Here is a 23,683-nt window from a genome sequence, read left to right as displayed (position 1 = left end):
GTGAGAATTTGCGACCCTGTATAATGTGAACCAAAAATATCATTTTAACCTATTGTTATATAATCAGTGGTAACAAAAAATAAATAAATAAATAAATAAATCAAGTTTGGTTCAAATTTTGCTGCGCACGACAAGACCAATCCAGACATGGGTAATAGATCCTCGATAGCTTTACCGCTGCGATAACAGGGGAAAGCCAGGAGGACGAGCAGAATAACGATAGCCGTTATCCATCAGAGATGAAAGCAGCGAGCTAACTAACCTAGCATGATTAGGTGGAGGCTGAGCAGGGGGCGGAAAACCACGATGGAGCGGCAGCGACTGGCAGCGGCTTAGCTTTAACTGGAAACTGAGTTGCATTAAAACCTCATCAGCTTGCATATAGTAACTGAGGACGGAGACCAGCCCGATATGCAGTGAGTATCGATTTTCTACCGGTGGTGTTACGGAACCGGATCAATCCCGCTAAAAGTTTGGAGGCGCAGGCCCACTGTCACTAGCGCTAAGTTAGCCGGTTAGCACCTCGGGCATCCTCGTCTTAAGTGGAAACCTGCCAGCTTTTAGACTGGATTAATACATGGCTCCAGGTATCCCAGGCTTCCACATGAGTTTCAGACTAACACACACATTTAGACTGTCTATTCGGTGTCTTCTGCGGTAGTGAACTCATTAGCTCGCTTCTGTGCTAGCTATATAGCTACTGTGGAAACTCTGGAATATTTAAGAGCGTTCATGTTGTCATGGGGGTAATGAATCGGATTTAAAGCACCTTAAAAGATATGCATCGTGCTTTAAAGTATTTTTTGCACTTGAAAACACTCTGCTTTTATCCGTTTGGTGTGCTTGATGATGTTTGTGTGACAGAATGAGAGAGAAAGTGATGTGCAGGTGAATTCTTTTCTCTGAAACGTCTCAGGTGTGTGACGCCGTCTTTTTCTTCTGTTTTAAGGTCATGAAGCGGGTTCGAACTGAGCAGATTCAGTATGCTGTGGCTCAGTACTTGAAGCGGAGACAGTATGTGGACACTGATAGCTCCCTGAAAGGGGCCAAGCTCTTCCAGTCAGCCGAGGAGATGGCTGCCAGCCTCACAGGTGAGCACACTGCTAAGATGAAGATGGTGTTGCAACAAGGACACATCAGAGGAACAACACCTCTGCAGAGGGAAATATTGTGCTTCTTACCTCTTACGCTACATTTTTTTTAACTTACATGATTGTATATCTACTTTCTCTTCTCTCTGCCCCTCTCTCTGGTTGTCTGAGCAGTGCAGACAGAGTCGGGGTGCGCCAACATCGTCACTGCTGCGCCCTGCCAGTCTGACCCACAGCAGTATGAGACTCAGTACTCCAGGCTGCGTTCCTTTCTGTCAGGTATCACATTCACAGTCCTACTGCACAGTCACTGAAATCCATAGCTTAAGAGGATTGTGTATTTTACACAACTAAGTTGTTTACTTACATTGTCAATGGTTTACCATTTGAAATGTCTACTCTGTTCTTTTGGAAAATAGCAAATCATGTTTCTAAGGCAAGTTTTTGCATGCTTAGTGACCTTGTTTTTAATTACCAAACCCTCAGACTACTTTTATCTTCCTAAATCAGAAACAGAAATATCCTGGGCGAAGGAAGTGAACTGCATCCTCTACCCGCTCTTCGTCTACCTCCACCTGGACATGGTGCACTGTGGCCTGAAGGGAGCAGTAGATGGTTTTTACAGTCGTTTCCATAGTGCCTTTCTTCAAGACAGTGAACAGCGCACCATCGTGGAGCAGCTCCGCCACGTTCTCACTGCTCAGGATGTTGCAGCCAACTCCAAGCTGAGTGCTTTCCTGGAGCACAAGTACGTGGTTCACCTGACGGAGCCAGCCTACAGCTACCTGCTGCGTTACCTGCAGAGCGAGGACAACAGTGCCCTCTGCAGGGCCCTCAGCACCCACCTGCAGGTGGAGGTCACTGCCTCAAGGCGCACAGACTACCAGCTGTATGGAGGTGCCAGCGGGGCGACCACCACACCAAACTCCACCTCCTCCTGGGCAGGAGTGGATGGAGCTGAGGGTGGGGAGGGGCTTGAGGTCCCTGCAGGGATCCCACAGAGTGAGGCAGCCCTGGAGGCTCTGCAGGACTGCATCAAGAAAGTCCGTGAGGGGCCCCCCACACTCACCACTGTGTGTTTTTATGCCTTCCACCACACGGAGCAGATGTTGAACACTGCCGAGGTCTCATCTGACAGCCGGCTGCTGGCCGCCGGCTTTGACAGCTCCACAGTGAAGCTGTGGAGCCTCCGAGCCAGAAAGCTGAAGGCCAAACCCCACCAGGCTGACGTGTCGCTCATCCACCTGGCCTGTGACGTCCTGGAGGAGGAAGTGAGTTAACTGAAGAGATAAATGTTGTCTTATGGTTGTTTAAAGTATGTTTAATCATGTAGTGAAGACACTTTGGTTTAACTGTAGCAGCAAGTTGAAGGCATGGTTGGCTTTGTTTTTGCAATTTGTGATGTACATAGCTAGAGTATTATATTACTATTTCACCTGTCCATTTTTCACTAAGCCACATTATCTTTTGGTTTGTAAAATGTCATAAAATACAGGAAAAAAATCATCACAAAACCCAAAGACATTCAATTTACAGTGATATAAAATACTCATATTTGAGAAGCCTGACCCACACCATATATGGCTTGCTGGTATAAATGACCAATTATCAATCAATGGTAGATTACATTAATAAATTAAGTGATTAATTATTAACAATAATGCACACAAGTAATATCATAATATTACTATTTAATTTGACAGCAGCAGTGTTTCCATTTAGTGAAAACATATATTATGTTTTGATAAATTAGTTAACTGATATTTATTTTATTCTAGCTTTCAGAGATGCATAACAACTTTGACCAAATGAGAAAAGATTTTAGGGGATTTTAAAAGGATCAAACATCACACAAGGAGTGTAGTGAGATCTGTGACCACAGAGGCTTCATTTGCTAAAAGAACGTGTGATTCCTTTCATGTTAAACCAAAGGGGGCACAGACTGGGTCAGGGTCAAAGTCAATTTCAAACATCTCACTAAAAGCTTATCCAGAAGTCGGAGAAGTTCAGACACAGCCAGAGCTCGTGCATTAAGTCTGCTGGCTGACCTCGACATCGAGGACATAACGGCTCCATGTTGGGATAAATCTTTGCCAATTTAAATGAACTCTGTGCACCACTTTCAGATGCTTTCAGCCATGATTATCAAGATTAAGACAGAGTTACATTGGTCATTTGTTAAAACTACTCCAGATCAAGTCCCAGGTCTTTTTTAAATTTTCAGTGGTGTGTCGGGTGTCACATTTTGCCATCGTTTCCCCTCAGGTGGATGAAGAAGACAGCTGCGGCAGCGAGATAAAGATGCTACGGGGTCACAGCGGCCCGGTGTTTCGTACCGCCTTCCTGACAGACAGCTCCGGCCTGCTCTCCTGCTCTGAGGACACGACCATCCGCTACTGGGACCTGGGTAGCTTCACCAACACGGCGCTCTACCAGGGCCATGCCTACCCGGTGTGGGACGTGGACGTCAGCCCCTGCAGCCTTTACTTCGCCAGCGGCTCCCACGACCGCACGGCCCGCCTCTGGACGTTCTCCCGCACCTACCCGCTGCGGCTGTATGCTGGGCATCTCGCCGACGTCGACTGTGTCAAATTCCACCCCAACTCCAACTACCTGGCCACCGGCTCCACAGACAAGACTGTCCGACTGTGGAGCACCCAGCAGGGGGCGTCTGTTCGCCTCTTCACTGGCCACCGTGGCCCAGTGCTCTCACTTGCTTTCTCACCGAATGGGAAGTATTTGGCATCTGCCGGAGAAGACCAGAGGGTGAAGCTGTGGGACTTAGCTTCAGGGACGTTGTTCAAAGACCTGCGGGGACACACAGACAGCGTCACCAGCCTGTCTTTCAGCCCGGACAGCAGCCTGGTGGCATCGTCGTCTATGGACAACTCAGTCCGGGTGTGGGACATCAGGAACTCTCACGGCGGGACACCAGCTGATGGCTCATCCAGTGAACTGGTGGGACTGTACACTGGAAACACCAGCAATGTGCTGAATGTCCAGTTCATGGCCTGCAACCTGCTGCTGGTGACAGGGACTGCACAAGAGAAAGCAGAGCAGTAGCCATGGCTGACTGTTTTTTGCGTTAATGTTTGGGAGGAAAGCTGGAATATCTCCAGATGTTTGTTTGAAGATGCTGTCACCTGCAGACTGTTGTGTTCTCGTCCCTGAGCCAAACATGGAGAGGTTCAGTGTCACCATCACACATCGTTTTCGCCATTAGTTCTTGGCAAGTTTCAAGGATCCATTTTTTTTTTTTAGGTAATTCGCAAGTCTCATTCTTCATAAACTGGGTTAGATATTCCTGGTCGTATTTTCTCATTACCAAAGCGTCTTCACTAGATGTCAGTATTAAGGAATTTGTCAGTTTCTCGTGCACCAGATGATTAAAAAGTGTAAAATTCGACTCAGCCTTGAGGATGGAAAACTGTTTACTCTGCTGTCATGCACAAGATTTCTGATCTATAAAAGCAGCATATAAAATGTTCCTGTGGGATTAAAAACAAAAACTGAATCTGCAACAATCAGTTTGACCCAAATGGAGATGAAAATGTTCATGTTCTGTTTCTGTCTTCCCGTTTGTTTTATTTGACGGACTGTTCCCTGGTGTACAGAATATTAGGAGGACCCTCTGCAGTAAACGGTGTACTGAGTTGCACTTCCTTTCCCACAATTCATGTGTTAAAGCCTGACATTTGGAGAAACACACTTGTTAGCTGCCTTACCCAAAGTGAATACCAGCATCCAGTACAGAGCTGCAGCCATGATGTGTTTAGCCTAGCTTCGCACAGATACTGAAAGAAGGGGGAAACGTGTTTACATGTAACGTTTTGTAGGCTAACAAAGTTCTTGACCAGTCCATGCTGTCCTCAGCTGTGTCACAGAGCTGAAACCTTTTGAGACGCTGCTCCCAGCAGTTGAAGAAATGCTTAAATGCTATCTTGTGTCAATATTATAATTCTAAAATTCTTAAAAAGTACATGCAAATAAGCTTTGGAGTCTTTTGAAGGTGTGTTTATCTCTCTCTACAGGAGCTAGGCTAGCAGTCCCGCCGGCTTTCGATGTTTGCACCAAGCTAAGATAACATGTCGTTTGAAGTTCTTCACTTCTGTTGCTGATTCGATACCTGAGTTTCATTAAAGAAATGAATCTTTATTTCGATACGTTACTTTGAGGAATATAAATGCTTAACTACAAGAAACCAAAGTTTTAAAATGTTCAATGTTGTCGAAAACAAGCCGACATACGAGAACTTTCGTGATGTTTTGCCTTCAAATGTCTCAGACTAATGGGAAATGGTGTTCCTTAAAGGCCGCTAATGACATACATTTTGAATAAACAACAACATTAGATCATTTTTCCAAAAAGTACCATCTTTATTTGAACATACGAAACGACATGCTGTTGAGAGAGGCTGTATTTTTAGTTATTAGCGTAGTTGCATCTATCAGCAGGATTTTCAATGGGCTTTCTCACTTCTGGAACAGAACCAGGAGCTTCTGCTTTCACTCTGGCTGATAATCAGTTCTAGCTCTGAACTTTTCCATGTACTGGATGAAACTGAATCTTCTGATCTGACGTTGGGTAAGACAGCAAAGAAGCCTATTTCCAAAAGTTATTTTTGTTTGTTTTATGACATAAAACAACAAAAAGCTGTTGTTGGCCAAAGTCACATCTACCAGAAGAAGGTTGCAGAAAGGAAGAAAATATGTTTGCATTGATGCCCATGGAGTTAGAGAGTATTAGGAGATGTTAAAGGGTCTCAGAGGTGGAATACAGAAGCTAACAAGTGACCCTGTGAACTTAAAAATGCCATAACAGGAAGTGGTCGTTTCTTCTCAGCAGCAGTCGGTGCTGTTGCTTTGTCTCTGAGTCAGCCTGGACAAAGTGTAAATAGCCTTATTGAGGAAATTTCTCAGAATTAAAGGCTGTATTTTTCACACTATTCTGCGGATGGCATGAACTGTGCAATGCTTAAAAAGTGTAAATATACTGTATTTTTGTAATATTTTGGCTGCCAAGAGTTGCCACCCAGGTTGTGCTGAACGAGGGCTGAAAATGCCGATGTAGGAACTGATTGAATATTTCTGGATTGTTTTCATAAAGTCGGTGTGATTTCTTTTTTTTATTTTTACATATATTAAGTTCAGCCAGGAAGTCTGTCTTTATGTCTGCCAGTAAACGTTCGTTTCCCTCCTGTAGGCCCAAAACAAAGAAATAAATAACAGAATTTATTTGAACTCTGCTTCAGCCCGTTCCTTCTTTATTTAGTCACTTGTGACATGATGGTTTGAACCTCTTTTTTTATGCTGGGCCTCATCTTGTTTATTGTGATTCTGTTTCACCGCAGATGAAACATCCTGGTACACGCTAAACCTGGTGTATCAGACTGGTTAGACAGGACGCACATCAGCAGACCTTTAAACCTGGGTTAGCTGGTCATACAAGTCATCTAACCCTTATTTTCAGAGTCTGGGAACACAATGACAGATATCTGCTGATTTTTTTTTCACAGAGTAAATTCCACATTGACACAATCGGGTCAAAAGACTGTTTTCCTTTAAATAAATATTACTCATCACCTGCTGGAAAGATGATGATAGTGCAGGTTTTTGAACAAGACGAACATCAAGGAACGACTGCCATGAAGTCAGAGCAGCAGTCCTTGGCTTCCCAGCCAGCTGCAGATGTTGGGATTCATGTTACCCAGCAGTATATGAAGTAATTAAAATGTACCACCTTTACCAACTGCAAAATGAATGTGATGAAATAATTAATGCATTGATATTTGTAATTCAGGGGTCATTCTGCATAATGAGTACTTTTGCTTTTGGGACTTAAAGTATGTTTTGGGGGCAGTACTTTTATGTTTTTATACAGTATTTGTACACTGAGATACTGTTACTTTTAAATAAGTATTTCTTCAACCACAGCCATCGACTGTGTAGAGCAGGCAGAGGATGCTGCTCACCTCCTCTGCCCATGATCGCTCAGTTTCTAATTTAAGTTTGCATGGCATACATGTAATGTAGGTGCTTCTATGGAAAACACCTGAGCTGCAAGCAAACCGTCACAGATGTTAATCTCACAATGCATAACTGTGTACATACACACTCATGTTAAGATATGTAAGGAATCCACATTCTGTGCAGCAGGAATGTGGACAGGAGACAGACAGAAGTGTTTTACTGCTGTGGGTGGCAGGGTGCAGCAGGGCACACCCCGAAAGATCTGTAACTGTGGATGGATGATGAGACCGTGGGCCCCTGACCCCATGTGAACGGCCCCTCTCCCATCCGAGTCGGACGTGATGTTTGCAGATGTTCATCTCTCTGTAGTCATTTTGCATCTCGTGATCGTTTTTGCCTCTTTTTGCCTTTTTTTAGCCGAAGAAATGAACACGTCATCCAGTTTATCACAAACATTCACCACATCTAAACATACATGATTTTCACTGGGCTTTCACAAGTTTTTGAACCTGTAGCTATTTAATTTATTTGCTTGCAGACAATCAGATATTAATTCTTAGACTTTCCTGCAGGCCAGAAAGAGAGAGAGAGAGAGAGTCAGCAGGGGCGAGGTTCATCACCATAGGAGGATAAACCAGTTTCTGTCTGGAGGGCGTGTACCTTTCCAAGCTGTACCGACCTGACAGGCTTGTCTCTGCATCAAACACACAGCAGGCGCCTCTCTCCATCACACACCACCTCACGTCTCCTTCTCCTGCACTCACTGAGGTTCTTCCCAAAGAAGAGGATGCCTCTCCAGTCCACCTTGCAAGGCCGGGGCTCCGGCTCCTCCAAGGCCTTGGACACGCAGTCAGATGGGAAGTCGTTTGAGCAGCTGAGGCAGGAATGTCTGCAGAGGGGGGTCCTGTTTGAGGATCCAGACTTCCCCGCCACAGACTCCTCGCTCTTCTTCAGCCAGAGTGTTCCTGTGCAGTTTGAATGGAAGAGGCCTAAGGTATGTAGGCACGTAACACTGTTAGATTTCAGATTTTAAGTTTTAATGATCTGTTGTTCTAGAAAAGTCTCCAAATGTTTCAAGCTGTGTCTCCTTCAGGCCAAGTGGTTTTGAAATGTGTTAAATTTAACAATTCATGCCTTAAATCCAGTTTTTGAAACACTGAATGAACGAAATGTGGTCTCTAGTGGACTGGTCATATGAGAGGTTATTTTTTATGTGTCAACACTCTTGAACATTCTAGCTGTTTTTAGTGAGTGATTGAAACTGGTTATACTGTTCTAAGAGACACTGAACAAAACTCTGCTTCAGTGCAACCTGAATACATGAAAACCAAGAAACTGCTGCACAAAAGACAGAGAATCAGCAATTACTGCTATTACTCCACTGAATGAATGAAGTGCTAGTTGGTTTTATTGGTTTTAATACAAAAACAGCAATTAAGTATTTATCCAGCCAGAGCTGCAAAACCAGTTCTGCTAGACAACAGTGTAAATAGAGTCAAGTGCATGGGCTGCTTCCTCACTCTGAGCTCCATACGCAGACTTTATCCCCACACCTCAGTGTTATCTACAGTAAAACTGTCTGCAGCTAGCTGCCTCTAGCTGATCAGCCTTAAAATAAGACATTTGTTTAAGCTTTCTCGATTTTTACCATCAGATCATTAAAGCTATGTGATCTTTTTTAGCTCTCATTGCCTTCAGTATGGTATTTGTTTTAGCTCATTTCCAGCATCTGTTCTTGTTAACATGCCGTCAGAAGTGACTTGAGTGAGCTGGAGAAAACTCATCATTCATGTTCTTGACAATGAGTCCACATTTCTGTCGTGGGCGTTCCTTCAGAGTAAATGCTTCAGCTGCTTGCATTTGGTGTGTGGTGTGTTTTTTGTGCTCCAGTGACTGGGATTTCAGGCTGATTAATATACCTGGAATGTGAACACACCTATCAAAGGCACCCATGTCACCTCTCAACTGTCATTTTTTTTTTTTTTTTTAAATAAACCTGCCTGTTCTTGTACTGTTTCTCACCTGTTCAACAGGAACTCTGCAGCAACCCGAAGTTCATCGTAGGCAATGCTGACAGGACAGACATTTGCCAAGGACAGCTTGGTTGGTATACTTAAACTTTCTGCACAAGTCAGTTTGTGTGTTTCATATGCACACATTTCAGCCATTTACCCATGATGCACCTGTTTGTCACCATAGGGGACTGCTGGCTTCTAGCCGCCATTGCATCCTTGACCCTCAAAAAAGACACCCTGGCACGAGTGGTCCCCCATGACCAGGACTTTGACCACAGATACGCTGGCATCTTTCACTTCCAGGTACACCACCGGTTGATTGGCTGCAGGCTAATGAGGCGTCTGAGCAGAGACAGTTTATTGGCCGTCATGTGACTAAGTATTATGTTGTCCTGCTGGTTAATCACATTAACCCACCTGATTTTTGGAACTTCTGTGTGTTACAGATGATAGATAATGAGCTGTAGGCAGTGGATGAACAGCATTGTAGAAACAAACTCCTTTGTGACACATTCTCTGTTTCTCCCTCAGTTCTGGCAGCACAACAAATGGCTGGACATCGTGGTGGACGACAGGTTGCCGTCAGTGAGAAATCAGCTCATCATGCTTCACTCTGCTTCCAACAACGAGTTCTGGAGCGCCCTGCTGGAGAAAGCCTACGCCAAGTAACAATACTTCATTTTCATTTGTGGTTTTGAGTGAAATGTCTCAACAACTGTTGGATGGCCTGCCGTGAAAATTTCAGACGGGCGTTCATGTCCCTTTCAGGATAAACGCTCATCATTTAACCTTACAGTTTGTGCCATCAGCTAAAAAAAGTTTATTTGTCCAATGCCTTTGTTTATATCTACAAAGCCTGCTGGCAAAACTGATGAGATTCTCATCAGCCTCTGCTGCACTTTGTGCTAAGTGTTAAAGAGCAAATGTTAGCATACTAACATAAAAAAGTAAGATGGTGAACATGTTAAATATTTTAGCATTATCATGCTGATGTTAGCATTTAGCTCAAACCACATCTTTAAACTCTTAAAATGAGACTGCTTTACAAAACTCTAATTGTCAAAATGCAAGTAAATATTTAAGTTTGGCATTTTAAATCCATGTTAACCACAGTGATGCATTATTCTGTTTATTTTAGACTGCACGGCAGCTATGAGTCCCTGAAGGGCGGCAGCACAATGGAGGCCATGGAGGATTTTACTGGCGGTGTCGGAGAAGTATACGAAACCAAGAAATCTCCAAACAACCTGTTCTCCATCATGAAGAAGGCTCTGGACAGAGGCTCCATGATGGGATGCTCTATTGATGTAAAGGCCAAAATCCAAAGAAATGCTCTTGTTTAAAGCTACTGACTGTACATACAGCATATATTTCAAGCTTTTAACTATTGTTACTTCCATCAGTCAGTACTTCAGCGCAGCTCTTCTGTTCTAAACCTCTCTGGGTGTTTTGGTTTTCTCCAGATCACCAGCTCTGCAGAGTCTGAGGCCAAGACGACCACCGGCCTGGTGAAGGGACATGCGTACTCCATCACAGGCCTGGAGCAGGTAAGACTCCCATCCCTGTAATGTAAGTGATGCTTGGAAAGCCCACACAAGGAGCTAAGTTCATCTCAATTGTTGTTTCCATGAGGAAAACATACAATGACACTGAAAAATGCACTTAACATGCTGCTGTAGAAATCATTGCTGATCATGTTTTTCAACTTATGAACTTAAACGCACATGCCAGTTACAGCTAAGTTCCATATTGAGGCAGGCAAACATAGATTTTAATGTGTAAACAAATCAAGATTGTGCCACTTTTAAACGATAACGTAAACACATTTAAAAACTCATGGATTGTCTGGTTTTCAGGTGAATTATAGAGGTAACACGGTCCAGCTGATCCGGGTCAGAAACCCCTGGGGTCAGGTCGAGTGGAACGGCCCATGGAGTGACAAGTAAGCATTCAGGATGGTGCCACTTTATCCTGACTCTCTCTGATTCCTGCATGATCAGGTTGCAACAGATTGTTTTGTCTCCATCTGTTTCAGTTCCCGAGAGTGGGGTTACGTTGACAGAGCGGAAAAAAATCGTATCCTGCAGAATTCAACAGATGACGGTGAATTCTGGTGAGTCCATGTGATGAATTTGGTCCCAACTGAAGGTTCAAAAATCTTCTTAATTGTAGGATTGCACACCAGATATGTAGCATGTATGCAGCTGGGCTGTGAACTGAACATGTGCTGTCAGGCTGTGGGGGTTCAAAGTAGATAGTAGAGGTTACTGTCAGACATCTTGGACCTCAGTCTGCTCTTGTTAATGGAAATGTTTACAATGACTAACAAGTCAAAAAGGTGAGAGAAGTTTTGGTAAATGCTACATTTGCTAAATTACCTAATCAAAGAGCCTGTGCAGCAGAGTTTCTCAGCCTATAGGTCAGGACCCTGTGTGAGGTTGACAAACACAAACATCACATGAGATTTATTTAAAAACCAATTCACTGATATATCAAATGATTATTGAAAGAGAATGTAAATATATCGATCATTACTCATATATAATCCATTAGGGGCCCCATGCAGTGCTCCTGAAAATACAAAGCAAAATAATGTACAAATGCCGTGTGTGTATTACATTCACGTCTCAAGAGGCCTTGAATTATCTAAGTATGTCAAATGAGTTTCGAATATGACCACATGGGAGCGCCTCTGTAGCTGAATGGTTACAGTGGATGCCACAAAGCTGCAGGTGTCACCCTCCTCTATTTCACTGTCACTGTCCAATAAAGACAACTCAAATCTAAAAAGTGACCTCATGACCACAGTCAAATTTGCTTTATTCTGTGGCCTTTTGAACATTATGCCGTTATACACAAATGTGATGATGCTGAGCTTATGAAGTCACCGTATTTGGAGATGACAGTGATTGTGTTTGTGACTCCAGGATGGAGTTCGAGGACTTCAAGAGGAACTACGACAAGGTGGAGATCTGCAACATGACCCCCGACGATCTGACCGACAACACAAAGCGCCACTGGGAGGTCAACTTGTTTGAGGGAAGCTGGATCCGCGGCTCCACTGCTGGAGGCTGCAGGAACTACATCGGTGAGACCACCAGAGCTGAGACTGAAGCATTTTTCTCAACATGGTGTCATTAAACTGGCCAAATGTCAGCTTATTTCAGTTTGTGTTTGTATCCCAAACTGGCCTCTAAAGCTCTGCATCTTTAATCCGCAGACACATTTTGGACCAACCCGCAGTTCAAGCTGCAGCTGGAGGACGCTGATGATGATGATGATGTGTGCAGCGTGGTGATCGCTCTGATGCAGAAGAACAGACGAAAGCTGAGGAAGGAAGGCTTGGACTTAGAGACCATCGGCTTCGCAGTATACGAGGTATAAAGTGAAGTGGTTTCCTTTTAATGGTCCCACTTTTTTTCTATCACATAGCGTCATCAATTTAAAAATTTACATCTCTTTCATGAGCCTGAGGTTCAAAGTTGAAACTTGATGCTGAAAACAGCAGTTGACAAAACAGCCTCACCTCAAGGTCCATTTAGTAGCTGTTCTGGATCACTTGATCCTCATCAGCCGTTGTAGAAGAAAGAGAAACAAACATGGACAAGAAGTCTTTAAAACGCTCAGAAAAATGGAAATAATGACAGAGCAAAGCCCATTGGATGAAGATCATTTGATGCAATCCAAAGCCTCAGGAAGGCTACTAAATGGACCTTTTGGACACATTGTTTTGTCAGTGAATCATCTGCCAACTGTTCAAATAATCTGAAACCCTCCATCTGTCAGCTTTAAACTTCTGTCACTCCTCTGTCTTTACTTTTAACTTACAACACGCTAAATTAATGCCCTTTTCTCTCTTTGTCTCCCCGTTCAGGCTCCAGATGACGAGGACCAAACGGGGAAAGATTTCTTCCGCTACCATCCGTCCAAAGCTCGCAGCAAGACCTACATCAACATGCGGGAGGTGTCAGAGCGCTTCACGCTGCCTCCTGGGAAATACCTGCTGATCCCCACCACCTTTCAGCCCCACCACGAGGCCGACTTCCTCATCAGGATCTTCTCTGAGAAGGCGGCCAACGCTCTGTGAGTGTTCATCTCTGGGTCCAGTTTGAACATGAGGGACAAAAGTCAGACAGCAAACAAAAAAGTCAGTGCTGTTTAAAACCCAAATAGAATTTAAAATTTAAGCAATCAGAGCACACATGAATAAAATCCTTGGGGTTACACTGAATAACTGCTGAAAATGAAAAGATATGAAACGTCAGCACAGAGTGTTTTTATCACAGTGTGTGGTTCTCTTCCACAGGGAGATGGGGAGCAAAGTCGATGCTGACCTCCCAGACGTAAGTAGATGAGAGATGAGATGAGAATCAGTCATCCAGTCTTGTCTGCTTGTACTGATGCTGTGTTGTTTCCACCAGCCGCCCCCACCCAGCCTTCCAGAGGAGGAATCAGACGAGGAGAAAGGCCTGAGGAGGCTGTTTGAGCAGCTGGCTGGGCCGGTAAGACAACAGCAGCTTCATGAGATCAGCCCACATTTAACGCACTTTAGAGGAATAAACTGGTCTTTCTTATTGCTGCGCTGTAGGACAAAGTGTAGTCAAACAGAGTAATTACCTCTCGAGTCAATACTGCCAAATTGTGAAGTCTGGATTAATGGTAATTGAGAAGCAGCTTCTTTGCTAATGTGTTACTTTACATCAGGGATGTTTGCCTTTCAGCTTTTTGTTGAGTTATTTTGTCCCCAAGTTGCACAAAACATTAGGAATGCAGCTTAACTAATAACTAATGAGCTAGAGTGATGAAAGGCTCATATTTGCAGATATTCCTAGTTCAGTAGATAATTACTGTATTCTGCAGTGTATGATGTTAACGTGGTGTGTCTGCAGGACCAGGCCATCTCTGTCAGAGAGCTCCAGCAGATGCTGAACGGTGTTCTCAGCAGAAGTAAGTGAATGATGAGATGAAACAATTTTTTTGGTCAGTTATTCACAAACTCATTCTTCTGATCTCACAAGATGAAAGTGGGCAGATTTGGCAACTTTTGGACAGTAGGCAGGTTAGCTGTGTCTGCCTGTTTCCAGCCTTTATGCTACAGCCGTACATTTAATGGACAGATATCAATCCTCTCATCTAACTCTACAGCAGAATAAAATATTTATGTATATTCTGTATACATAAAAATCAGAGAAAGTGCCATTTCTTCTTGCTTTTCCTTCTGTGCTTTATCGCTCTAATGATGCAAATTAATAAGCAGCCAAAATATCTTGAGTTGTTTCCTGACATGTGTTTTGTCTATTTGGTCTTCAGGAAAAGAGATCAAGTTTGACGGCCTGACTCTCAGCACCTGCCACAGTATCATCAACCTGATGGACGTATCCTTCCTCACACTGTAGATTAGAGGGAGGAGAACAGAATGATTTAAATAGCAGATCAACTAATTACCACACTGCAAAGTTTTGTCCTTGACAGTAAACCAGGTGGACAACACAGGCAAGCTGGAGTTCCAAGAGTTCAAGGTCTTCTGGGAAAAGATGAAGAAGTGGATCGTACGTGTTGATTTATGTGATGAAACTGCAAATCAGTGGTGGAAGAATTTATTCAAATTTATCATTATTTACTCATATTTGCCCCAAAATGTAGTAGAGAGGAAGTATAAAATAGCAGAAAATGGAAGTTACTTTCCTCCATCGTCTGCTGTAAATCAGCTGCAGTGGTGGACGTTTTGTGGGTTCTTCAGCCTGTTGAAGGTGAACCTCTGTTGTTGCAGATGCTCTTCTTGTCCTTCGACACCGACCGCTCAGGGAAGATGTCGTCCTACGAGCTTCGCACCGCTCTCAAAGCTGCAGGTGACAGTCGACTGGATGCTGTTTAAACTTGTGCAGAACTATTAACACACTGTTTTAATTTCCTTTGAAATGCTCTGATTAGATTTCCTGACATTTCTGAAGGTTAACGGTGCTGCTTTGTTCCCATGCAGGCATGCAGCTTAACAACAAGCTCCTGCAGCTGATCGGCCTGAGGTTTGCTGACACCAACTATGACATCGACTTCGACGACTACCTCACCTGCATCGTCCGTCTGGAGAACATGTTCAGTGCGTGAAAAAAGACAATGTTTCTTGGTGTTAAAATCAGCTTTCAGAAAGTTATTGGCCACTTTGTGCTGACTGAATCTCTCTCTCATAACCAGGAGCTTTCCAAGCTATGGATAAATACAAGAGGGGACGTGTGAACATGAACATCATGCAGGTAAAAACACAGCCATGCAGCACCACGTCCTGTAATCTCTGCAAATAACTCCCAAGTGTTTCTTTCACCACATCTACTCCAGATGATGGGATTTATATGTCATTTGATTGCTTTTGTTGTCACAAGATTAGTTTTGCTTCTTTTTTCTCTTAATACTAAATGAGCTTTAAATATTTACCTTCTGTTTACCGCACAGTTCCTGCTGATGGCGATGAATGTCTGAGGGGACGCTGAGAGGGGAGAGCCACCAGAAGAACAGAGCACAGGGATCAACGTTGGAGTGCAGAGTGTTGAATGTTCAGGCTGAAATGATGAATATGAAAACAAGCTTTATTTTCCATGTTTCAGAGTCTCAACGTCTATCTGTTTTTTTGAGCAAATAATGTAAGAGTTAAAGTATTGACACGGGGCATCAGATGTTAAAATTTGCAGGCTTTTGCTTTTGGACAAAAGTTTTTTTTTATTTTCTCTGCTCTGCATGAATGGAAATACATTTTCAATAAAACTTTTGCCTTTGATGTGAGGAAATGCTACTGTGTTACACAGTTATCAGTCACTTTTATTAAATTTGGATGTAATTGGGTCATAATTATTGATACATGAATGTTTCCATCACTTTACAGTCACAGCTGGTCAATGTAGAGCTCATTTTAATGACTTTATATAACACAAATATTTAAAGTGAAATCTGGAAAAGAGTGAACACACTGACGTTGGCTGGAAAACCCTTTTCTCAGTACAACTTTCTTGCAACCACGAGATGTTACCAATAACATTCATTGACAGATATTGTGTGTATAGAGCTTCTTCCTCTGTGCCATAGAGCTCCATTTCTGTCCAGAAACTATTAAAAACACATCACTGAGCCACACTGTCGCACTGGCTGACATGTTCTTTCATTGCCATGAACACACAGGCTGTGGTTTATTTTGATTCAACAGCACATACACCATCTGGTTCCCACAACTATTCTCTATACTCACAGTAGATTAATCTGCCGCTGAAAATAGTCCCAAACAAATGCTCTATTTCCTCCTGTTTGAGTAATGTTTGTTATTTTAGGAAACCACTGAGCCTTGTTAAAAAATTAAATGATAGATATGTGACCTACTTTTAAGGGTGTACATCTTCAGCAGGTACCAGTGGGCTCGGGTCTTGAAGCCACATAGGGTAGGAAGAGCAGAAATTCTTCAGCGACAGAGTCACACATTGTTGGTTTTAGTCTTTTTATGGGATTTATTGACAATGAGAAAAATATAGAATAATGACTGCATTATCCAGTACAGCTCTCCTGATATGCGTGTGACTAGAATACTGTGATGTCAATGAAATAGGAGAGATCATCATTACCCGTTTGAGTTAAGACACACAGGTTCCAATCAAACACTTATCCTTTGTAGTGTCTGTGATGAGGACTGAAGAGACAGCTCTTAACCCTGAAGGAAGCAAAAAGTGATGTTACACTAAAAAATCGTTTTGGGAATGCATCATGGAAAATATATATAGACATTAAGGAAAAGATTAACCCGTCAATCCAGAACTTTCGATCCAGCAGGTGGCGGTACTGCGACAATAAACCGGTTTGCCAATTGCAAAGAAAAGAGACGAAACCTACCCTATTTGGACTATACCAACAGTGCATAATGTGGAGGGAATAAAACCACAGTCCCCAATGACACAAATTGAATCATTAATAAAACCATGTATTCGTGTTAGATCATTCATGAGCTACAAAATCTTTTTGACAAGAATAAAAAATGTCCTGGTTTGTCGTCCACTGTAAAGCATATTAATTTAGTTTTCACCCCCGCATGGCTCTGATCCATGGTTTTTTCCAGTAATGGCAGCAGTAGCATGGTGAAGAAGAATCCAACGTGGATCAACAACAACAACGGCAGTTTTTAGATTTAACCGGTTATTTGTTGTCACAGCTTCCTGTAGTTTGAGGTTTGAGGATATTTAGCCCCGACCAATCGAAGAAAGCCGTCAGAGATTCCGTTATAAAATGGTAAGCACACATTTCTAAAGTAAGCTAATTTTGTTAGCTAACCGCGGCTAACGTCACTGACGGGTACCCACCAAAAAGCTGTAACGTTATTGGTAGAAAATAACGACGATAACTAAATTATGGATTGATATCACATAAGTGAATTTAAACACAGTTGTAGCCAAAATAATCATTATCCCCTTTTCGCTCTTGTTCTTATAGCTAAACGTTAGCTAACTCAGCTGTTACCTGCTCACCACTGACAGACATTTGGTAAAACTTTGAGTTTGATGTCTTTAACGCCAGAGATTCAGAAGAACGTGGCGCTTATTCTGTCCCTTCTCAAGTTAGTTGATATACGCTTCTGTTTGACAAATGTCTTGTTTTACCTGCTGTTGTCCGGCTGAGATTTGGGGACACACAGAAGCGCGTGAGGGAATCTTATAACAACAATCGGCCTGACAAGCTTGTAACTTTTAACTGTAGGAGGTCAGTGTCAGGATGCTCTTGATGTTGATGCACATTTAAAATCCTCTGCTCTTAAAGAACTGAATTGTAAATGTAATCATAATTAAATCAAAAGTTGAAACTTAAAGTGATGATTCTTGTAGGTTTTGTTTGTCCATTTAGATCTGTCTCTCATTTTAAGGGGTATGGTGAGTTTGGTAACAATATATGCCACCCAGATTTACCCTGGGACCAAACATCATCAGTGGTTGTTACGATTCACTCCTGTGTTTGTCTCTTCCAGCCTCATCGAAAGAAGAAATCCTTCATTGAGAAGAAGAAGGCCGTGACCTTTCACCTCGTCCACAGAAGTCAGAGGGACCCGTTGGCTGCAGATGAGAAAGCCCCACAGCACGTCCTCCTGCCCGCCACCAAGGTACAGATAACTCTGTTGTCTATTAATGAATGTCGTGTTACTCTGTGTTCATTATCGTTGAAGACTCTGGCTGTGCGCTCGTTAAAGAGCCAGTTAGTCACCATAGCAATGTCTAGTCTGATTCCATGATTTTGATATTTCTCAGGTGGAGTTAGAGAAGAGGCGTGAGGAGCAGAGGAAATTTGGCGTTTTCTTTGACGATGACTACGACTATCTGCAACACCTGAAGGAGTCAGGCTCGGCTGAGCTGGTGGCAGCCGGCCCCTCACACAGAGACAGACAACATATTCACCTCCGTGATGAAGATGAAGATGATGAGAAAGAGGAAGAGGGTGACACAGGCGAGGCTGTTCCTGTAAGTCGACTCAGTTTACCTTTAGTCATGAAAATCCTGGAAAGGGTTGGCATTTTTCCGAAGTTGAACACTTTGTATGGAATCGTGGTAAATGACGCTCTGAAATGATTGTTGTCTTGTTCGCTGAACAGATGGCTACCATCAACCTGCCGTCTTCAGTGTTCGCCTCAGAGTTTGAAGAGGATGTGGGACTTCTGAACAAAGCTGCCCCGATCACAGGTAAGAAGCCCGTCTGCTTCAAATGGCATGAAGTGGTTTTTGACCTTCATGGGCCTCTTTTGTTGGCCTCTTGCTGCTGTTCGTTGTCCACAGCATTGCCCTCAGGATCGGGTGTGAGCATCTTGTTTGTTCTTCCTCATCGTTTTGTGTTTTCATTCAGGACCGCGGCTGGACATGGACCCTGACATCGTGGCTGCTCTCGACGACGACTTTGACTATGGCGACCCTGACAACATCCTGGACGACGACTTCATCATGAAAGCAAACTGTGCGAGCGGAGCAGTGAACGCAGAGTAAGAAGTGGATTCAAGTTATCTGATATCTTCTCTCATCTTCATTTCCTGCTTGAAGGCTTCTGTCATTCGAGGAATTTCAAAATATATTTGACGTCTGCAGTCCAGACGCCTTTTTAAAGTAGGAGTACCACGCATTGTGATTCTTTGTTTCTGTATCACCTGCGATAGAGGTGACGACGAAGACGATGATGATGATGATGATGAGTGGGAGGATACAGACGAGGAAGATGACTTCGACTCTGAGGGCGGGCTTTCGGGTGATGAGGACATGGAAGAGGGCGGCCACGGGCGAGAGTTTCTGTTCATGGACGAGGAGACGAAGAGTCGATTCACAGAGTACTCGATGACATCGTCGGTGATGAGGAGGAACGAGCAGCTCACCCTGCTGGACGACCGCTTTGAAAAGGTGAACGCTCTTTTTTTTTGTGCTGTCTGTTAACTTCCTCTGAGATCACACTCCCCACTCCCCATTTTAACAAAAAAGTACACTTCAAAATGTTGTTGGTCACGTGACCGCGGTGTGCGATAAATCAGGCTGACCAGTGTTGGAACGAGTGTGAGCGACCTTGCTGACTTCAAATAACGATAACATCTGGATGCCTCACTGCGTGGAACTCACAAACCATCTGTATTCAGGGTGAATCTGTCACATCATGATCAAAGCTTGGTCCGCTTAACGAGTGCAGTTGCATCAGTGAATCATGTGATTTTTGGTGTAGTTTCCTTAATGACACATAATAAAATAATAGGACAACTAAACTGAAGTCGCAGTTGTGATAACGCTGTCAAATCCTGCATAAAAATAGAAAAAGCTTGACGTCAACAGACAAATACACTCACTTTACTTTCCTCTACTTTTCCTCTACTTTTCCACTCCTGGTATTTCTCCACAGGGTCTTAAATCTGTTTTGTACATTGTCTGTAGATGTGAGCTGCAAACAAAACTGCGTTGATGTTGTTGTTTCAGTTTTACGAACAGTTTGATGATGATGAGATCGGCGCCCTGGACAACACAGAGCTGGAGGGCTTCATCGAACCGGACAGCGCTCGTCTGGAGGAAATTATCAAAGACTACTTCATACAGAAAGAGAAGGAGTGAGTGTGTTATATTTGACTTTGATCTGATTCAATAATGATTTTAGTGATGGGGTGTTCTTAATAACAAATGGGATGATGGATGCATGAACCTTTCTTCCAGAAAGAAAATGTTTTAAATGACCCAGCTGACTAATTTTATGTCTTGTTTGTGGTTCAGATATTTGAGGCCAGATGATTTGGGTCCCAAAGAACTTCCTGTCTTGAAGGAGGAGGAAGAGGAGGAGGAGGAGGAGGAGGAGGAAGAGATGGAAACTGTTGTTATTGCAGCTCCAGAAGAGAAGTGGGACTGTGAAACCATCATCAGTGAGTTTAATTTCCACTTAGTTTCACTTTGCGGGGAAGTCGTGTATTTATTAGCAGTAACTGCTGCAGGAGGCTGAGCTCCCTTGTCAGACTTTTCACTCAGTCCTCCTTTACTGACATCTCAGCAGCCTAAACAAACCTGACAAACACATTAAAGTTAGATTTCTCAGACATATTTAGAAATGTGCTTAGTTTGCTGTCTTTCCAGGAGTTCTGGTTATTTACACACATATAATGGACAGATTTCAGATGTTAGAAGGCAGCGTTGGTGCAGCTTGATGCCTCTGCTTCCCTCTGCTTCCTCTGCTTCTGTGCTAAGCTAAGCTAAACACAGCCTGAGGCTAAATAAAATGTTTGTGCAGGACTCACGACCTAAAACAAAAATCCATCTGTGCCAATGTGATGTAATGTTTGCATGCAAATGTTCAGAAGATGACAGAGCTGATTACAGTGATGCACACTCTAACAGCCATTTGGAGAGCTGTCATTTCCACAGCTCTCAGTGATAACAGCTGAGTGGCCGTCGTGACACACTTTGATGAAGAGATGACCCCAGAACAGTCAGTGAAAAGGCTCTGATTTGAAACAACGAGGATTGTCGGGTTTATTGAACCAAGTGAATTTCATTCAACGTCAGCATTCAGACTGTTGTAGTTTAACTTTTATCTTTCAGAGTCATCTTAAGATCAGGACTCCGTATCGGCTGAAACCATAAAGTGCTTCATTTGGAGCCGAAGGTTAAAATCTTATCTGTTCCTTATCGGTGCAGTAAAGCTTATTTGATCAAAGGTTGACTCCACAGAAATGGAACACTAACAAAAACTCTGACAGTGTCATACGTGATGTTGTCTCCTGTACGTATTAAAGTAAAAGCACAGTAAAATAGTTTTACAGTCTCTCTTCTGACACTGCTTTCATTTTCAAATTTAAACTTCAAGTTATGAAATTAGTTTCCTGTTTGAATTGGCATCACAAAAGTTTAAGAGTCAGTGTTTTTAATGGCTGGCTGAGATGATTACAAGAAAACCAAAGTATTTCAGCTGTTGAGTCTAGATTATGTTAGTTTAATGTACAGTTTGTAACGGTGAGAGACTTTAAGTGTGTGGGTGATGACACTAATGCCGTTCATTTAGTTATATCCTGCTTATATTGTATCTATACATTCTACTCTGACTACATCATGTTTCTCGTCTTCTCCAGGCACATATTCCAACATATATAACAGACCCAAAGTCATTGAAGACCCACCAAAGGTATGAAAACACCTTCTTTTGTATTATATTTACCTGCTGTTAGGCACGACACGTGGAGAATAAGATCCACACGCTAAAAGCACAGGACAGGGTGAAAGGGTTAACTGTCCCACACCTGGAGTCTGGTCCTGAAAATTCTGCTAGTCAACACAGAGAGTTCCCGTCCTGCCACTTCCCGTAAGACGGGTGTACGATCAGCTGGTGGCACACGTTCAACCATTTACTGGTTAGTAGAAGTCAAGCTGATTTTAGAAAATGTCACCAAGCCAGAAAGGTGACAGATTTAAAGGGTGTAGTTGAGTTGAAACTTAGTTCTAAAAGATCAAGATCATCAACATCAAGGCAGAGTCTGAGGATGTTACAGATCTAGATTTTGTGATTTTACTGATAGTGTCACTACCTTTTCAAACAACACTGCTCTCAATGATCAGGTATCTCGAAACACACTTTGTTTTGTCTATTTCCTTCTGTCCTCAGCCAAAGCCGATCTGTGTGTCCAGTAAGACGGGTATCCCTCTGGACGTCCTTCCTAACAGAGGCCTGACCGCCAAGCAGGCGGAGCGCATGTCGAGGATCAACGACTCCGACCTGCCGCGGGTCTCCAACCAGCCCCGCGCCAAGGAGGAGAGCAAAGAGGAGAGGAAAGCAAGGAAACAGGCCATCAAGGAAGAACGCAAGGTGACAAAGAAAGATAGATAATAATAATATGTAAGGGTCACTCAGGGATCTAAATGACTGACCATGAAGGAAAGGACTTCAACAAATGATAAGAGGTGTAAATGTTTAATGTGTTAAATTCTCTTTCTGTGTTTGAACAGGAGAGGAGAGTAGAGAAGAAAGCCAACAAGATGGCGTTCAAGGAAGAGAAGGTCCGACAGGAGAAGCAGATGTTGAGCCTGAGAATGAACGTTCAAGGCCTGAAGCTTTAGCAGCCGACTGCCGGCGCTCTGCCCGCACAGACTTTAAGCCCGCTGATTGTCAGAGGACGCTGCTCTTCACATCAGTAGAGCTGACAGGACGGCCAACAACCCCAAAAAAGAGGACTGACGGGGTGCTGAGAGGTTTTAGACCAGACTTCCCTCAAATCATCATGAAGTAAAGGTCATTTATCACAAAATATACAGAGCAAGAATGAACGTTATCTACAGCTCAGGTCATCATCTTATAATGGTGTGAAATCCAGGGAAACAAACTTCAGTCCTTTTTTTGGCAGCAGCCAAAATGTTCTCATAGCAACAGGTGTTGAGAAGTTACTGTACCAAAAGTTGACTTTGAATGCCTCACCATATGAACTCGCTCTCTGATCAGATCCTGGTTTTAAATGTAAAGTTTCAGTCTTTCAGACAACTTATTTTCTTATATCGCTGCTCATATCAAACCACATTCAGAGGAGAAGTTCTGACTTTTTGGGAAACATGCCTGTTTTCTTTCTGGTAGAGTTGGATCAATACCATTCATGTCTGTACACTACCAACTGGCTAACTTAGCTTAGCACAAAGACTGGAAACAGATGGAAAGAGTTACTGTGGCTCTGTCCAAAGGTAAAAATAAAATCCACCTTGATGTGATCTATCTTATCTGTTTAATCAGTTCAAACACGGAAGTGTGTATTTCCTGGATCTGAAAGAAACAACAGTCTGGCATCACGTCACCGATAGTCGCTGATACATGTTCTGTAACTCAAAATGACACATTAGTTCTTTAACACTTGAAAACTTTGGCATCTTTTTTGTTATATTCCTCATAAAGGTTTCTAAAAAATATGTGTGCTGTTATCTGAAACTGAAAATCATATCAGCATCAGCGTCTGAAAATAGACTCAGACTGCAACACTTCCTCTTTTTTCTTTTCTTTTTTTTAATATATTTGGAGTTAATTAAATATCAGTTTTTCACCTCATCTGTCAGTTCTTTAATCCACAGGTGAGCTGATAATCATCGCTCAGACTGCTATTTATTTAGCA

At 43.0% G+C, this 23,683-nt stretch overlaps 3 protein-coding genes across 3 annotated transcripts; all 3 read left to right on the top strand.

Annotated features, from left to right (window-relative positions):
* The first annotated feature begins 236 nt into the window (after positions 1 to 236).
* Positions 237 to 6,330, top strand: taf5l (TAF5-like RNA polymerase II, p300/CBP-associated factor (PCAF)-associated factor). Its single transcript, XM_076729110.1, has 5 exons — positions 237 to 416; positions 950 to 1,091; positions 1,266 to 1,370; positions 1,602 to 2,362; positions 3,357 to 6,330. Exons 2-5 carry the CDS (start codon positions 953 to 955, stop codon positions 4,152 to 4,154), a joined length of 1,803 nt encoding a protein of 600 aa, XP_076585225.1. The 5' UTR covers positions 237 to 416; positions 950 to 952; the 3' UTR covers positions 4,155 to 6,330.
* Positions 6,331 to 7,754: 1,424 nt separating this feature from the next.
* On the top strand, positions 7,755 to 16,190 carry capn9 (calpain 9). Its single transcript, XM_076729319.1, has 20 exons — positions 7,755 to 8,054; positions 9,094 to 9,163; positions 9,260 to 9,378; positions 9,607 to 9,740; positions 10,214 to 10,382; positions 10,539 to 10,622; positions 10,932 to 11,017; positions 11,111 to 11,188; positions 12,003 to 12,163; positions 12,296 to 12,453; positions 12,950 to 13,158; positions 13,382 to 13,418; positions 13,497 to 13,577; positions 13,965 to 14,022; positions 14,386 to 14,450; positions 14,556 to 14,624; positions 14,846 to 14,924; positions 15,056 to 15,172; positions 15,268 to 15,326; positions 15,523 to 16,190. The coding sequence occupies exons 1-20, from the start codon at positions 7,848 to 7,850 to the stop codon at positions 15,547 to 15,549; spliced, it is 2,067 nt and encodes a 688-aa protein (XP_076585434.1). The 5' UTR covers positions 7,755 to 7,847; the 3' UTR covers positions 15,550 to 16,190.
* Positions 16,191 to 17,150: 960 nt separating this feature from the next.
* ltv1 (LTV1 ribosome biogenesis factor) lies at positions 17,151 to 23,288 on the top strand. The gene is made up of 11 exons (XM_076729616.1): positions 17,151 to 17,334; positions 18,065 to 18,196; positions 18,342 to 18,551; positions 18,683 to 18,770; positions 18,931 to 19,063; positions 19,235 to 19,472; positions 20,034 to 20,161; positions 20,322 to 20,467; positions 21,668 to 21,720; positions 22,198 to 22,398; positions 22,539 to 23,288. Exons 1-11 carry the CDS (start codon positions 17,332 to 17,334, stop codon positions 22,647 to 22,649), a joined length of 1,443 nt encoding a protein of 480 aa, XP_076585731.1. The 5' UTR covers positions 17,151 to 17,331; the 3' UTR covers positions 22,650 to 23,288.
* The last annotated feature ends 395 nt before the right edge of the window (positions 23,289 to 23,683 follow it).

The sequence above is a fragment of the Chaetodon auriga genome, chromosome 4 (genome assembly GCF_051107435.1).
Source record: "Chaetodon auriga isolate fChaAug3 chromosome 4, fChaAug3.hap1, whole genome shotgun sequence".
NCBI classification, from domain to species: Eukaryota; Metazoa; Chordata; class Actinopteri; order Chaetodontiformes; family Chaetodontidae; genus Chaetodon; species Chaetodon auriga.
Note: the sequence above shows the minus strand (reverse complement) of the source record. Positions and strands in the feature narration are given on the sequence as shown.

Excerpts from the sequence above, each read along its gene's own strand:
- taf5l (XM_076729110.1), top strand. The coding sequence starts at position 953 with ATGAAGCGGGTTCGAACTGAGCAGATTCAGTATGCTGTGGCTCAGTAC. Across the intron at positions 1,371-1,601 it reads GCTGCGTTCCTTTCTGTCAG|AAACAGAAATATCCTGGGCG; the intron begins GTATCACATTCA and ends TTCCTAAATCAG. Across the intron at positions 2,363-3,356 it reads GTGACGTCCTGGAGGAGGAA|GTGGATGAAGAAGACAGCTG; the intron begins GTGAGTTAACTG and ends GTTTCCCCTCAG.
- capn9 (XM_076729319.1), top strand. The coding sequence starts at position 7,848 with ATGCCTCTCCAGTCCACCTTGCAAGGCCGGGGCTCCGGCTCCTCCAAG. Across the intron at positions 8,055-9,093 it reads TTGAATGGAAGAGGCCTAAG|GAACTCTGCAGCAACCCGAA; the intron begins GTATGTAGGCAC and ends CCTGTTCAACAG. Across the intron at positions 11,189-12,002 it reads ACAGATGACGGTGAATTCTG|GATGGAGTTCGAGGACTTCA; the intron begins GTGAGTCCATGT and ends TTGTGACTCCAG.
- ltv1 (XM_076729616.1), top strand. Across the intron at positions 18,197-18,341 it reads TCCTCCTGCCCGCCACCAAG|GTGGAGTTAGAGAAGAGGCG; the intron begins GTACAGATAACT and ends GATATTTCTCAG. Across the intron at positions 20,162-20,321 it reads TTCATACAGAAAGAGAAGGA|ATATTTGAGGCCAGATGATT; the intron begins GTGAGTGTGTTA and ends TTTGTGGTTCAG.